Source organism: Crocodylus siamensis, chromosome 8 (assembly GCF_052110815.1).
Source record: "Crocodylus siamensis isolate JL-2025a chromosome 8, ASM5211081v1, whole genome shotgun sequence".
Lineage (NCBI taxonomy): Eukaryota > Metazoa > Chordata > Crocodylia > Crocodylidae > Crocodylus > Crocodylus siamensis.
In genome coordinates this window covers 452,109-468,836 of record NC_143402.1, presented here as the reverse complement: position 1 = coordinate 468,836, position 16,728 = coordinate 452,109, and the positions used below count along the sequence as shown (strand labels likewise).

The window sequence follows — 16,728 nt, the reverse complement described above, 5'->3', positions numbered from 1 at the left end:
TACAAGCAATGGTTTCCAGCGTCTTGCTCTCTACTTGCGGCAGGTCCCACACAGATTCCAGAAGGCTCTCCAGGGCTGGATCATTCAGTTTGGCTCTTGCTTCAAACTCATAAAGGAGAAGCAATGTGTCAGTTGGGTCTTTGGAGAAATCTCCTAGAGGAGAGACAGCACTGCCTATAATTACTCATTTCATTAAAGCCAGCTGATGAAACTGAAAGGGACAGCTTCGCCTTTGGTTCACACAAGAGCCCTAAATCAAGGCACCAGAACTTAGTATTAAGGAACATAAACTATGTGGTTTACAGGTCATGTAGAACTATGTGAGTATTTGTAATACACAGACTAAACTCCTGAAATCTTTTTCAGCATAATGCAGGGTGGATTCTTTGGGAACCCGATTGTCTGTAGCTGTTTCAAAGTCCAGGGCAGAAATCTCAAGTGGATAATCCTCAGGAAGTTGCCAAGTACACAATCATTTCACAGGCAGAAAACGCCTTACTGACAGGTAAGTGACATTTAATTTTGATATGCTGACAGGATGCGATTGTGAAACAGGTTCTTTCATGCTTTCACAAAAGGAAGAACTTTGATAAATGGATTCTGTCCTAAAAGATGCATGTACTAATCTCATAAACAGCAGATTTTTTACCCAAGATTAAGCATTAAGCAGTACAATTCTTCCACTTGTGAAATGGGTTTTGGAGTAGGCAGGAGTGAGAGATGGCCTTTGAACAAGGGCTCTCTAACTACTGCTCCTATGAAAAATGTTGTTCTTAAGTAGGGAAATAGGTCAGGAATGCCCTTCTACATTAAAAAAGTCATCGTCTGTCAGAGAGTTCATAGCTTACACAACAGATGTTGCACTGAGCAAATTAATGAGCGCTTCAAAATACTGTTCTACATTTTGAGAGAGTAATATACAGGCATACCTCGGAGATATTGTGGGTTCGGTTCCAGACCACCGCAATAAAGCGAATATCGCAATAAAGCGAGTCACGCAAATTTTTTGGTTTCCCAGTGCATATAAAAGTTATGTTTACACTATACTGTAGTCTATTAAGTGTGCAATAGCATTATGTCTAAAAAAAGCAATGTACATACCTTAATTAAAAAATACTTTATTGCTAAAAAATGCTAACCATCATCTGAGCCTTCAGCGAGTCGTAATCTTTTTGCTGGTGGAGGGTCACTTGAACACTTAGAGGCCATTGTAGGGTTATTAATTGGCCTAATTTCAATATTGTTGCGTCTCAGGGAATAGGGAGGCCCGAGGAGAGGGAGAGAGACGGGGGAATGGCCGGTCGGTGGAGCAGTCAGAACACACACAACATTTATCGATTAAGTTCGCCGTCTTATATGGGCGCGGTTCGTGGCGCCCCAAAACAATTACAATAGTAACATCAAAGAACACAGATCACCATAACAAATATAATAATAATGAAAAAGTTTGAAATATTGCGAGAATTACCAAAATGTGACACAGACACACGAAGCGAGCAAATGCTGTTGGAAAAATGGCACCAATAGACTTGCTTGATGCAGGGTTGCCACAAACCTTCAATTTGTAAAAAACGCAGTATCTGCGAAGCGCAATAAAACGAGGTATGCCTGTACTAGCAAAAAGGCCTCTAAATAGTAAGAAAAGGAAAGTGAGAGGAAGGCTAGCAGCACCTTCCTTAGACTCTGTTGCCAGGATACCACAACCTTATGAAGAAAACTGAAAAATAGATTGCTGTTTGCATATTTAATGTAATTAGACTGAAGATTTATCTAACAGCAGCACAGAGCAGAGGACAGGAACCATCTTTCCTGGCTGGGACAGGCAGCACAACATTGGTGGTGAGATTACCCTCCCTACATGGCCCTCCAGAACTATTCAGACATGGCATCCTGCTTGATCCCCTGCTCCTCAGCATGGCATTTCCTGGCAGAGGGCCTCATTAGGCCTGGCAGCAGGCCTTGCCCTGTAGGCAAGTGAGATTATATAGCAGTGCTCCTGGGGGCTATACACTGAATTCAAAATAGCAGTACTGTGAAAATGGACAAAAGTCTCCAGAACAAACATGCCCATGTCCCTCTGGAGAGGGAGTTGGGAGCGGGGCTTAGGAGTCTGGGAGCTCAGGTGGTGTTTTCGTCTATCCTCCCAGTCTCGGGCTATGGGCTGAGGAGGGAGAGGAGGATCCACGTAGTGAACCAAAGACTGCGGAGCTGGTGTCATCGGGAAGGCTTTGGCTTCCATGACCACAGCCCGCTCTTTGGAGAGAGGCAGCGAGCTGCTGGGAAGAGATGGCCTCCACTTCTCCCCCCTGGGGAGGAGGCTCTTCTCAGCCAGGCTGGCTGACCTGCTCCACCGGGCTTTAAACTAAGCCCGCTGGGGGATAGGGGGACTGCTGCCCCTGCTGGCCCGCTGAGCAACCCTTGCAAAGCCAACAGACCAAGGCACTTAAGGGAGCCCACGCCTGCTCCAGCCCTGGCACAATCTGTGGGCAAGGCAAGAGCCCCCAAGGGCACACTTGCCTGCCTGTACACTAATGCCAGGAGCCTGGGTAACAACCAGGACAAGCTCGTCCTCCTGCTCAGTGCAAAGAAATATGATGTCATTGGGATAACGAAGACCTGGTGGGACTCCACCCATGACTGGACCACGGGTATAGAGGGCTATACCCTGTACAGGAGGGATCGTGTTGACAAAAAGGGTGGGGGTGTAGCTCTCTATGTGAAGGAAAGCTACATGTCCCTGCAAGCTGATGTTGGCGACCAGCATGGACACCCTCTGGGTAAAAATTCGTGGGGAATTCGGCACAAGGGACACAACGGTGGGAGTCTACTACAGACCTCCCACTCAAAGTCCCGAGCTTGACCAGGAGTTCGCCCGGGAACTGACTGAGGCCGCTTGCTCCAGGACCTTGGTTGTCATGGGTGACTTCAATTACCCGGACATCTCGTGGGAAGATCACTCAGCTAAATCTGAGCGGGCGCAAAGCTTTCTCTCGTGCGTGGATGACCTCTACCTGACTCAAGAAGTCTATGGGACAACGAGAGGCAAAGCGCTGCTTGACCTGGTACTGGCTACGGGGGACGACCTAATCGGCGACCTAGTGATCCATGGGAAGCTGGGTGACAGCGACCACGAGCCGATCACCTTCACCATCCGCCGTAAAGCTGGCAAGTCAGTCAGCAACACAGAAGTGCTTGACTTCAGAAAAGCCGACTTTGACAAGCTCAAGAGGCTAGTCGGTCAGGCCCTCAGGGACCATGACCCCAGGGAGATGGGAGTTCAAGAAGAGTGGTTGCTTCTCAAGGAAGCGATCCTCAGTGCACAAGCTAAATCTATTCCAACACAGAGGATAGGCAGCAAGAAGGCACAGCAGCCCCCCTGGCTCTCCAGGGACCTAGTGGACCTCCTGCGGCTAATAAGGAAAGCCTACAAGGATGGAGGACAGGATTCACCTCCAAGGAGGATTATTCTGCACTGGTCCGGTCCTGCAGGGAGCAAACCAGGAAAGCCAAGGCTGCAACTGAACTCCAATTAGCTTCAAGCATCAAAGACAACAAAAAGTCCTTTTTCAGATATGTGGGGAGCCAGAGGAAAAGCAAGGGCAATGTTGGACCCCTGCTAAACCAGATGGGGCAACTGGCAACTGACGCCTAGGAAAAAGCCAACCTATTAAATGGGTACTTTGCGTCAGTCTTTCATCAGTCCCATGGGACGCCCATGCCTGCTATGGGACAGGGAAATCTGGGTGAGGGGGATCCCCTACCCTCCATAAATGCTGACCTCATGAAGGAACACCTTGAGAAGCTGGATACCTTCAAGTCAGCCGGCCCTGACAACCTGCACCCCAGGGTACTCAAGGAGCTGGCGAGCGTCATAGCCCAGCCCCTGGCACGGGTCTTTGAAAACTCCTGGCGCTCTGGTGTAGTGCCCGAAGACGGGAAGAAGGCCAATGTGGTGCCGATCTTCAAGAAAGGGAGGAGAGTGGATCCGGCTAACTACAGGCCCACTAGCCTGACTTCTATCCTGGGGAAGATCTTAGAAAAGTTTATTAAGGAGGCCATCCTTGATGGACTGGCCCAGGCTAACATCCTAAGGGATAGACAGCATGGGTTTGTTGCGGGTAGGTCTTGTTTCACCAATCTCATTTCCTTCTATGACCAGGTGACCTATCACCTGGACGAGGGAGAAGAGATTGATGTCATATATCTTGACTTCAAAAAAGCTTTTGATCTGGTATCCCACGATCACCTCTTGGCCAAACTGGCCAGTTGTGGCCTTGGCTCCACCACGATCCGCTGGCTGGGAAATTGCCTCTGTGGTCGGACCCAGAGGGTTGTGATGGATGGCAGTCACTCATCGTGGTGCCCTGTGACCAGTGGGGTCCCTCAAGGCTCTGTCCTGGGACCCATCCTGTTCAACATCTTCATTAACGATGTGGACATTGGAGTTAGGAGTGGACTGGCCAAGTTCACCGATGACACCAAACTTTGGGGCAAAGCATCCATGCCAGAAGATAGGCGGGTGATCCAGGCTGACCTGGACAAGCTCAGCAAATGGGCAGATGAGAACCTGATGGTGTTTAACACCAAAAAATGCAAGGTTCTCCACCTTGGGAGGAAAAACCTGCAGCAGCCTTATAGGCTCGGCAGTGCTACGTTGCATAGCACTACAGAAGAAAGAGACTTGGGGGTCATCATTGACCACAAGATGAACATGAGCCTCCAATGCGATGCTGCAGCTAATAAAGTGACCAAAACGCTGGCTTGCATCCATAGATGCTTCTCGAGCAAATCCCGGGACGTCATTCTCCCCTTGTACTCGGCCTTGGTGAGGCCGCAGCTGGAGTACTGCCTCCAGTTTTGGGCTCCACAATTCAAAAAGGATGTGGAGAAGCTTGAGAGAGTCCAGAGGAGAGCCACGCGCATGATCAGAGGTCAGGAAAACAGATCTTACGATGACAGAGCTGAGAGCCATGGGACTCTTTAGCCTGGAAAAGCGCAGGCTCGGGGTGATCTGATGGCCACCTATAGGTTTATCAGGGGTGACCACCAGGATCTGGGGGAACGTTTGTTCACCAGAGCGCCCCAAGGGATGATGAGGTTGAACGGTCACAAACTCTTGCAAGACCATTTCAGGCTGGACATAAGGAAGAATTTCTTTACTGTCCGAGCCCCCAAGGTCTGGAACAGTCTGCCCAGCGGAGGTGGTTCAAGCACCCACATTGAACACCTTCAAGAGTAAATTGGATGCTTATCTTGCTGGGATCCTATGACCCCAGCTGACTTCCTGCCCTTTGGGCAGGGGGCTGGACTCGATCTCCTGAGGTCTCTTCCAGCCCTGATGTCTATGAAATCTATGAAAGGGAGAACGGTCACCATCCCAGAGGTAACAGGATTGCTAGCACTGGCCACTGATCTGAGTGCATTTTTTTTTTTTTAAATGTGATCTAATCTTTCCCTCCTGCAAAAGGCTGTTCTGCCATCAGTTCTAATCACTCTCATTTCACTCACTCCAGAACTGGCTGCTAGCTTCAAGGATCTCTCATCCCTTTAGAGCAGGGCTCTGAGACAGAAACAGGGCTGCAGCCCTTCAATGAAAGGCTGCCTGAGTCATCCGAGCGCGCTCTTGTCCATCCTGCTAGACTGCAGCTTTCTGTATGCCAATGAACCACTTACGCACAGCACAAAACCCCACTGAGGGAACATGCACACACGGGCACGTACCTGCTCTCACGGCTCTCTACTGGTTTTATTTCAATCCCCGTCTCCAGTTCAAGCTTCTTACCTGCCTGGAAGGGTCAACACAATCCCCCTTGGCTGCGTTTCAGACTTTCAGCCTCACTGGGAACACTCCTCTCTTTTTCCAGCTCTATCACTCATCTTTTTTCTTTCCTCTATGCCTGAAAAAACACTCCTAACATCACCACACTAGGCATCCTCCATCTAAATCACCCAACCCCCATCCTAAAATTCACTTCTGACACAGCACAGCACTCTACCCATAGAGACCAGCTGTACCACCACACACTTGCAGCTGACAACATATACAAATGGACATTGTGCTTTTAACTTCCCTCCGGACCCTAGCACAAGTTTGTGGTGTTATTTTGCTCCTTCACTGAGGATGAATTCCAAGAGACAGGGCCCAAATGCTGTTGTTCTGCACAAGGTGCAGCACAAAGATTGTATATGCATTATTTTGGGATGCTTTGGACAGGAATGGTCCTGCCTTGAGCAGGGGGCTGGGCTAGATGATGTCATGAGATCCCTTCCAGTCCTACTTTTCTAGGATTTATTTCTTTTCTACACCATCCTCTTCAGAAAAGGCTCAGGGCTGTTTACAGTAAAGAGAAATCATAAAATTAATAAGGAGAAGCAGTAACATTTTCAAGCCAAGGAAGGTACTCCACCTGAGTTGTATTCTCCTCCTCCTGCTGCTTCTTTCTGAGGCTTAGTTATGATGCAGAATCACCTGATCTCCACTAAGCTTTCTGCAGACTCTCTCCAGAACAACAAGCATAATAATAATAATAATAATAATAATAATAATAATAATATTACCTAGCATTTAAGTAGTGCGTGCTTACAGCACTTTGCACCAATTAATACATATCACCATCACTATTTTACAGATGGGAAACTAAAGCAAGAAGTGATGGTGTAACACATCCAAGCTCACACAGCGAGTCAGCAGTGGAATAGACTACCCGGGGAAGCATGTAATCTCCATCATTGGAGGCTTTCAAGAAGAGACTGGAGTAGCAATCCATAAGGAATGATAGAGCCTCATGGAATCATAGAAAAGTACAGCTGGAAGGGACCTCCAGGGGCAGGATCAACCCCCTGCCAGAGGCACAATCAGCCCTATCCAAACCATCCTATACAATCCATAATCTAAACTGTACGTAAGACAACCCTCAATTCTGGCCAACACAGACCTAACACCCTAACCTACCACAGGTAAAGCAGGGGAGCCATGGCAGTCAATGTCCTGCTTCTATGAAATGCTGACAATATATGCTTAAGATATCTCAGGTAGACACCAACTCTCTCCTACAGAAGGTATAACCTCCCACAATCCATACCAGTCTGACCATGGGGTAAAATTCTTTCCCGACTCTGATGGTGATTAGTCTGACCCTGAGCAGAGGAGTAAGATCATCTAGCCAGGAGCTTCCACCTTTGGTCCCAGCAGGAACATTGGCACACCCCAGTCAAAGTCCCCAACCTTGGCTCTAGCCAAGACCCAATGCCTCTGAGAGCAACTTAAAAACACCCTGACACCTGTAGCAGAAAAGGGAGGGCAAGAGCAACCAGCAAAGCACAGCACTATGGGAAAGCCCCATGGCTACCACTATGGGTAGGACATAGGCATCACTACACCTAGATCCTCCCCAACCAGTGGCTGGCCAACCTCTTCTTAATCACCTCCAGTGATGGAAAGTCCACAGCTTCCCCAGCATCTAGTCCGATGCCTCACTATTCCCACAGCGAAGAAGTTTTTTCCAGATACCCAATCTAAACTTATTTGCATCACCTTCAAGCCATTGGTCTGCATTCTCCTCTCTGCAGCAAGAGAGAAAAGGTGCTTTCCCTCCTCTCTATGGCAGCCTTTCAAGTATTTGAAGACTGATGTCATGTCCCCTCTTAAGTGCCTTTTCTGCAAGCTGAACATACCCAGCTCCTTCAGCCTCTTCTCAAAGGATTCACCTTCCAAGCCTCTGATCATCTTTGCTGCTGCCTCTGGATGCTTTCAACTTCTCCATATCCATTTTAAAATGTGGAACCCAGAACTGTGCATTGTATCCAGGTGAGGCCTAACCAATGCCAAGCAGAGAGGCATGATCACCTCCCATGTCCTGCACCTGATGCTTCTATTGATGCAGCCCAAAACCACATTCACCTTTTGTGTGGCTGCGTCACACTGCAAATTCCTATTCAGTCTGTGATCTACCAAGACTCCCAAGTCCTTTTCCACAGAGCTGCCATCCATCCAGGTGTCCCCCATTTTGTATTTGTGTTTTTGCTTATTCTTGCCACAATGCAGCACCTTGCATTTATCCACCTTGAACTTCATCCTGTTAGCTCCAGTGTCAAGATCTGTCTGAACTGCACTCACATCCTCCAACATGTTCACAATCTTTCCCAGCTTTGTGTCATCCACAGGCTTGCTCAAGAAGCTTCCTATGCCAGCATACAAATCGTTAACAGACATGTTGAATGGCACCAGGTCAAGGACAGGCCCCTGTGGAACTCCACTTGAAACCTCCTGCCATTCTGTCATGGACCACTAATAATTACCCTTTGCTTGCAGCTATTGAGCCAGTTATCTATGAACCTTGTAGCAGTTTTGTCCATCCCACATTTCTCCAGTTTGTTTGTGAGAAGGTCACGAGGGACCTTGTCAAAAGCTTGGCTGAAGTCCAGATGCAAGATATCCACAACATGCCCTTCATCCACCCAAGCAGCTACTTTGTCAAAGAAGGAGATCGGGTTTGTCTGACATGAATTGTTTTTCATAAATCCATGCTGGCTGCCTGTAATCAGCCCTTCCTCCTCCAGATGCTTGCAAATGGTCTTCCTTAGGATCTGCTCCAGTAATTTCCCAGATACTGAGGTGAGGCTAACTAGTCTGTAGTTCCCTGGGTTCTCCTCCTCACCTTTTTTTTAGCGAGGGGCACCATGATGGCACTTTTCCAGTCCTCTAATAATCTTGTCCATCTCCCAGTACTACATGAAGATCTCCTCTGCCAATTCCTTTAGAACCCTGGGATGAAGTTCAGCTGGAGATCAGGAGAAATGCTCCGCAGTCCAGAGGAGGCAGAAACTGGAGAATTAAGCAGGACTCTACAACTGGCTTGGCTCTGATGGATTAAAAGAGCTGGGATAAGTTTATGGAGGGTATAGGATGACAAAGGGGAATTCTGGCTTTCTGATGGGTCACATGTGGAGTTGTGTTTACAGTCCCCATGCTGCAGTGCAGAGTGGAGGGTGTTTGGTTTTCCCAGGTTTCTGGGCTTTGTTGGTTGCCACCTGGGACCAAGAAAATATGTTTCTCTTGTTGCTAAAAATGTCATGGGGCTTATTCCATCTTCCTCAGAAGTACTGGTTGCTGGGTACAGATAAGGATGAGTATTTTAATTGGGGTGTGTCAATGGCCCTGTTTGTTAATTTATTTGCATACGCATGCGCACACATGTGTTTGTATGTATGTGATTTACATGCTGTTTTTCCAAACAAAGGCTTGGGGAGGCTTACAGCTAGGGAAACAGAACAGCTTTAAAAGATAACTAAAGTAAATAAAACAAAATAACAGAGCAGAGACCCACTAAACAACAGCTGGACCCAATTCTGGTTGCTAAATGCCAGCCCAAATAGAAAAGTCTTGAAGTGCTTTTGAAAAATGTCCAGCCTGAGGCTCTGGTGAGGCTCAAGAGGGAAGGGAGGGATTTCCAGTTCCAGTTCTGTTAGGACTGAAAAACCAGGAGGCTCCTGGCTAAAGGCTCTTGCCCATCTGTTCAGCAGTGCAGTGCAGGAAGCAGAGGGTGTCTGGGGCTATGCTTGGGCACAATGCATCAGCAGGGGGCAGGGTGGCCATGGTGCAGCAGTGTGGGGATTCACAGGCACAAATTTCAGTGGCAGGGGCAGCTGCACAGGTGTGCAATACAGTGGTGGAGGTGGATATATAGTGCAGTGATGTGGACAAGCAATGCAGCACCAGGGGCAGACATATGGGTGTGCAGTAGAGCAGTGGGGGCACTTGTGCAGTGTACGGAGTGGAGGCCCAGAGCTCACCCTGGTGTGACCTGTGTGGCCCTTGCTGGTGCAGCCTGCAGGGAGTGGAAGTTAGACAGCCCTGAGTTAGAAAGGGACAATCCTGCCATGAGCTGGGGGCTGGACTCGATGACTTCTGCAGACCCTCTCAGCCTGACTTTCCAAGATTCCAACACCTGAGCAGGGAGCAGGAAGCAAACAGGATTTCCTCTAACGCAAAGCTGAGCTTGCAGACACTTAAACAGGGAAACTTCCAGTCAGTAGAGCAAAGTCTAGAGGACACTGTCCAGAGATGGTTTTAAAATGAACATTACAACAGCCTAGTGGTCCCACTGTATTTCTGGGGTACCAATACTTACAACCATTTTGAATAGAAGCCTCAGCAGGAATCTGCCAAGTTGGAGAGTCTGAAGTAGAAAGCTGGCTATATTTCAGGGTGGTGCAGGACCCATTAATTAGAGCACCGAAGAATATGACTGGGTTTTGTAGAATGCCTGTCCTTAGACATGAAAAAATAATCTTGAAGACTTTCAGAGAAAAGAGGACATTTCAATGCACAACACCAAAAATCTATTCTTCAGTGCTCTTCAGGTAAGAGGCATTAAACAGAAGGAGCCAAAATCAGCTGTGACAGAAGCAGGTAACATTCACAGTGCTGCAACTACAGTTCTGTGCATGCATGCTAGCAAAAGATGTCATTGCGAACAATGCCACCGATTGTTACAGCTTAATACACAGGAAGCCATTTTACTTAAGGCATCTGCGAGCCTAGACAAATGTTTGCTTTCTTGGTACGGCAAAAAATTATACTGGAACCAAAGACTGGAAGGGACCTCCTGGGTCAATGCTATTGTAGACAACCATATCACATAATCCCTTATGCAAACTGATCCAGCTCCATTTTAAATGTAATTAGGGGCTTTTTGCCCCCACCCCGCCCCATGCTTTTTTTGGGAAACTGTTTCAGAAAGTCATTAATTTGATGATTAGAAACCTCCTGTTAAATTTCCTCTCGGCCAGTTTATATACATTTGTTCTTGTGACAATGCTCCCCTTTAGCTTAAATAGTACTTTTCCCTCCCAGGTGTTTACTTCTTGATGTATTTATGGATAGCAATGATATTTCCTCTCAATCTTCAGTTTGCAACACAAACTGGATCCAGCAAAGGATCCAAGAGTACAAAGACTGAGTTTGTACCTGTTGAGACACCTGAACCCAAAGCAATTAGTCAACCATGAATCAGTGAATTTGAAACCCCGGCCTTTCTAGGTGTGTAGCTATGACCATTGAACACTTGGCCTATTGTGCCATTAGCTAAACCAGGAAATCTGGGTCTCTTTTCTCCTGTTAAACGGAACAGTGCATGAATCAGCGAATCATAGAATGGATTGTAGGAAGGCAGAGAATCATAGGAAGGCAGAGTGGACCTTGTTTTTGAAACCTGGGCCTTTTTGTGCAGAGTCATCTTTTAGAACTCTGTTTGGGTTTAAATAGGATTAAGTGACATCCAGACGATGAAAAAGCAACAAAGATGCTCTAAGAACTGCTACTCCAATATACTTGAAAGCATTTGTTTCTTTGCTCACCTGTTGGCTTCAGAGCTTTCCAGATATCCCTGCATGCCTGGATGTGCTGAAGAGCCTGAGTCAGAAGCTCAATCTACTTTGCAAAATTAATACATTGTTTTTAGGTCATGTTTTCTGAAAGGCAACATGCACATTACTCCACAGTGAAGTGCAGTACAGTAGGCCTCAAGAGTAAATTATCAGTGGAGAATCAGGCTAATCCTAACGCACCATCTGCTGCCAGATTTCTTTTCCTCTTCTTTTTTTTTTTAAAGATCTCTACACCTGAGTCAAAGCTTCAGGTTTCCTTCATGCTTAAGGGTCTAGCAGTCTAGGCACAGAGAAGACAGACTTTGTTGGATGTAACTTATTTTAACCATGAGCCACAAAATGTTGCTATCAAATGCCGCAAGGCACTTAATCTTATAAAAAGCTAAACTGTCTGTGCAATGCTCTGCAGACTGACTGTCTAGAAAGCAAGAGACTGGTACAAGCTTCATATCAGAAACTGAACCAACATCTCTGGCACAGCACTAGCACAACATCTCAACATCTCTGGCACCGTCATTTTCATTGGAACCAGAAACTAAATCAAGGGCATAGCAAGTAACATAGGCCATTATCATCTACAGTTGTACCAGAAATCAAACCCAGAATTCAGGGTGGTAACACAAAGGCAAAAGGTATCTGGCACCAAACAGACATACTAAAGAAAGAAAAGGGTACAAGCTGAAGACCAGGGAAGGCAACTGGCAGCTCTGGTTGTCCTGCATGGCTGGTCTCTCAATCCTTATGACAGAAACACAAGATTGTAGAGATGTCAGCTAGGGGCAATGCTCGCAACAGAGATGTGGTTTTTAAGAAAGCAACACATCTCTGCACACTGTTCTCAAAGGAAGAGAGCAGTCCCCCACCTTTCCTCCACAACATTCGCCTGAAGGGTGTGTATATGTATCAGGAAAAAAAATAATGAAATATCTGTGCCCTTTCTGACATGCATATGACTAACCTCAAGTTCAGCAACTACATAACCCTATTGTCAAAGTCCCTGTCTGCCAGTCGCACCTCCTTCACAATCCTTCAATAATTTACTGTAGATTACAATTTTTTGGGCAATGACACTGGCCTACACTTTCAGCTGGTGTAAATCCATTTAGCTCTGCTGAAGTCAATGTGACCAATTATCTCCAGTCCAGGATCTTGTATTTGTCTGCAAAGCCCCATATGTATTTGTTTTAATTACACTGTGAAAAAATCCCAGGCCTATATTTTCAAGCTCAGTTCCTAAGGGAAACAACTGAGATTTTACCACCAAAAGAAGCAGTACAACTGAAAATCATTTGTACACACGACCCATCTTTACAGGATATAAAAACAGCTAGTGCAGCCTCTCTACCTGTTCAGCAAGTGCTGTGTTTTGTCTCCCCATTTCCAAACCAATTGCAGCAGCCATTAGCAGACATGTCTTCTGGGCAATCAGAACAGCTTTATCAGGATGGCAGAACTGAGAAAACTGAAACACAAATGAACAGTGAGAATTCTGCCCGGTCACTACCAGTAAGCAGCAAAAGAAAGTATTTCCTATTGCAGGGGTGAAGAGAGACGTTTATTTATCATTTCTATGTTTCCTTCAGTTGCAAGTTTTCCAGGGGCTTAACTACCACTTCCTTCCCCCCTACTCTTATTTTATTTATTTACAGTAAATTATTTTATTCCACTTGGAGAGCATGGATTATGTCACCACTATGTTGGAGCTGATCTTTCTGTGGCTTTGCGTTTAGTCCCAGGTTTGTACTGCAGCAGTAGCAGAAACAGTGACAGTACAGTTAAAGAACACGTTAGAAGTATGCTTAATCATTTGTGTGTTCTTTCTGTACTGTTAACTCTCTCCTTTTCTCACGGACAGACACCAATTGTCCCACTGCTCTAAAAAGAACTGAAATTATTACCACTGCTGCTTGTTTTACAGGAGCACTGCACAAGCTTCAAATATTCTACTGCCTTGTGAAAGTGGCAGCCATTATTTTAAACATATCTCAAATCTGCAAAATCCTTGCTCCCAAAAGCTGATAGTTCAAGTCTGCCAAGTCTCACGCTTCCCAGGGGTGACTCCTTGATATTAAGACAGTTTTAAGTTTTAAGACCTGTCTGCTTCAAGTACCAGGGACCATACTTTGATTTGCCTTCCTAATATAAGCACAGAACACGTTATGTATATAACAACTTTAAATACTTAAAAAAATATCAATAATCCTGAACAAAAACTCCCTTCTTTGGAAAGGGCAACACAGAAAGAACAAACCCCACAGGACAGGGGATAATCACATGGCTTAATGTGATTCCAGAAGGTGGTCATTACTACCATGATCAGGGCCACATAAGAACCTAACAAAAACAGAATTCAAACATGTGATCCACTGAGTATTTTGAAATCTTCCTAAATTAATCCCAGCCTGCTGTCCCTACAAGTGAAAGCTAGGGTATGGGAAAACAAACACAGGACAGTTACTTAAAAGAGGATGAGTTTCTACTGAGCTTCTGTTACTCCGCAGTAATTGCCCATGTGCCCACTCTAACCCAGTAAGTGGAAGCTAAGCCGTGGTCAGCTGCTCATATTCCTTGGATGGTCAAGCTACCACAATTCAGTTACCAACAACTGCAAGTAGCAGGGGCCAGTAGTGATTGCTCTGGAGCAGCTGACATGCAGAAAATCATCCTCCCCTTTAACTCACTGTCATGTGTTCATTTTTAAATATCCAGTGGCTTTTAAATATCCAATGAAAACTAAAGTCTGTGGGGGCTCTGTCAATTATGTCCCCAACAGGGACTTGTGATCAGAGCTTCCATAGCTCATGTCTGGGTGCCCTGCCATCTAATGGACTCTGCAAACCTGAGCTACCTCTTTCCTGATTAATGCATGGGGAGACTTAGATGCATAAAACAGGACCCTGGCATGGCAGCAGGACCCTGCATACCAGATCCAACCACAGCATGACATCACTTGCCAAATACAGCCCCAGTGAGACCCCTTACCAGTGCAGTCTTGCAGGCATGGCCATGTCATCTAGACAAGTGGTTTCCAAAGTGGGGTGCACAAGATGATCCAGTGGGATGCAGGAAGAAAATATTAGAACGTCTATTTATATAGGCAGGGGTGCGCGATCAAAAAAGTTTGGAGACCACTAATCTAGACCATGGGGCTCCCTGTGCATCTAGGCATCTGGCAGCAGGGAAGCAGTGGACCTGAGGGAAGCCCTATAGGCCAGATGACATGGCTCCCACAGCCAGAGGTTAAGCACCACTGATTTAAAATGACATTGAAAATGAGGTTTAATGACTCTGGAGTCCCGCTACTATGAAGGAGTATAAAATGCACAATGTTATAGGAATTCTGCGTGCAGGTGCAGTAGGGGCAGTTTCCTATGTAACAACGTTGCATCAACTCCAAACTAACCAAATATCAGTAATCAACTGATTTTAAAAAAATGCCCTTCGGTTCCAAGTTTTTCATCCCACATTTTAAATGACTGTTTTAAAGTATGACAGTAATTCTTAAACCATGCACTGTGGCCAATCCAAAGTGAAGGTCTTTAAAGAAACACCATACATATCTGGCTGGAGCTTGCAACAAAACCAGTTGCACTATACCATCCCTCATACCACAGGCAACATCAGGAAAAAAAATGCATACCTTGAAAGACAGTATGAAGAAATCTCTCATTGTTCCTGGGCAGTTCTTGAACTGTACAGCCAAGTTCCAAGCTCATAAAATGAATAAACAGGAGAAGAGAATAAAGAACTTCAACTTGCTATAGGCTATGCCCATAAAACCTCAAGGAGGAGGCAGTTAAGGTTCACTGTTAAGTTTTAAACAATGTAACTATCAAGGGCTCATTTAATACCAGCTGAGAATACTGTTTGCGCTTTCCTATTAATACAAGTTATTCATGCTGTCAAAACCTTTATTTCAGTAAGTAATTATTCCTTTGCTATATCTATTCACACCAAGACAAAGGGTGAGGAGCCAGATTTCAGCCTAAATCATGATGGTTTAAAGTCAGAATAACTTCTTCAACTTTAAAAACCTTGTATAAAGTTGTAAATAAGATGACAATAAAGTTTACAATACCATTAAAGATGACTACTTCAGACCAGTCTCCACAGTTTCTGCTTTGATAGGTTCACTCAGAGAAGAATTAGGCACACAACTCTCATTAGTATTAATTAGTGATATATGCCTCTAGATGGTTATGTAGTACCCATCACTGTGGAATTTTAATATCTAAGGGCTCATCTACACATCACCCTATAGTGACAGTGACACACTACAATTGACGTATGGCATGCTCTGGCCAGCTACATCGTTGTAGTGGCGCACTCCCCAGGTATAGCATGCTGCTACAGCGCTGTAGCAGTGAAATTTACAAAAGCACTGTGCTTTAGTACTTCCAAAACCATGGCGCCATAGCAATGTCGCCATACGACGATGTGTAGATGCACCCTAAGTGGTCTAATTAGGAGCTCAGGTTCTACAACAATTTTTCAGATTCTGCCCTACATGCTACGTCCTTCCCTGGGATATGCTTTCTCAGTATGCATAAGAAGCTTGTCCTGTGAGCCAAAACTTTGCTGCAGGAAAATTCAGATATCACCAAAGGCCGGTTACCTCCATATTTGAGCCTTCTATTCCCAACTTCTGTTTCTCCCCTTCTATTATGTAACATCTTGTAATACGACCACAGTAAGGATGGCCATACCTATGAAGGTCAGTGCATCACAGGTGACTTATACACCTGATTTGGAACATATTCTTCTGGCATGTGCCCTGAAACGAAGTACAGCTCTGAAAACCTATTTCATTGCATGAGCATAGGGTTTTCTTTATACCTGTAAACAATATATGCCAATCCTCCCATCTCCAAATAGGCCAAATAAAGGCAGCATCTTACTGCTAAATCAAACGATACACATTTTACTACTAACTGTTGTTATTACTCTAGATTAGAGGCACCTTATTACCTGCAGACAACTCTGGACACACTAAGAAGTATGCTAGGAATGAAGTTCCAGAGACACAATGTGAATAGGGCTTGTAAAAATTACATGTGAGGTGTACTTTCCATTGGAAAGAGCTTTATTTGTTAAGACTTTCAATTTCTTTTTAAGTTTCACTTCCCAGGGTTAAAGAAGAATCCTAATCTAGGGCTCCTGATTTAAGGGTATGAGCAAGATAATTCCTATGGTCAACAGAGATAAGATCTCCTCTGTATGCCATACAAGAACATGCATTTCAGCTGCATAATCTGCTCTTGTCCAGCTTGCACTTGACAGTGCTCCACTTCTGAGTATACAAACTAACTCATTCAGTTGAAGCAGCAGCAACTACTATTC

General features: G+C 45.5%; 1 protein-coding gene across 1 annotated transcript in view; it reads right to left on the bottom strand.

Moving 5' to 3' along the window:
* TEX11 (testis expressed 11) overlaps positions 1-16,728 on the bottom strand; it is a 75,124-nt gene that overhangs the window by 7,855 nt on the left and 50,541 nt on the right. Inside the window, exons 22-25 of the mRNA XM_090061115.1 lie at positions 15,029-15,099; positions 12,734-12,850; positions 11,359-11,431; positions 4-153 (exon numbers count right to left, since the gene is read on the bottom strand). Coding sequence (XP_089917241.1) covers positions 4-153; positions 11,359-11,431; positions 12,734-12,850; positions 15,029-15,099 — 411 coding nt within the window. The remainder of the gene's footprint in view (positions 1-3; positions 154-11,358; positions 11,432-12,733; positions 12,851-15,028; positions 15,100-16,728) is intronic.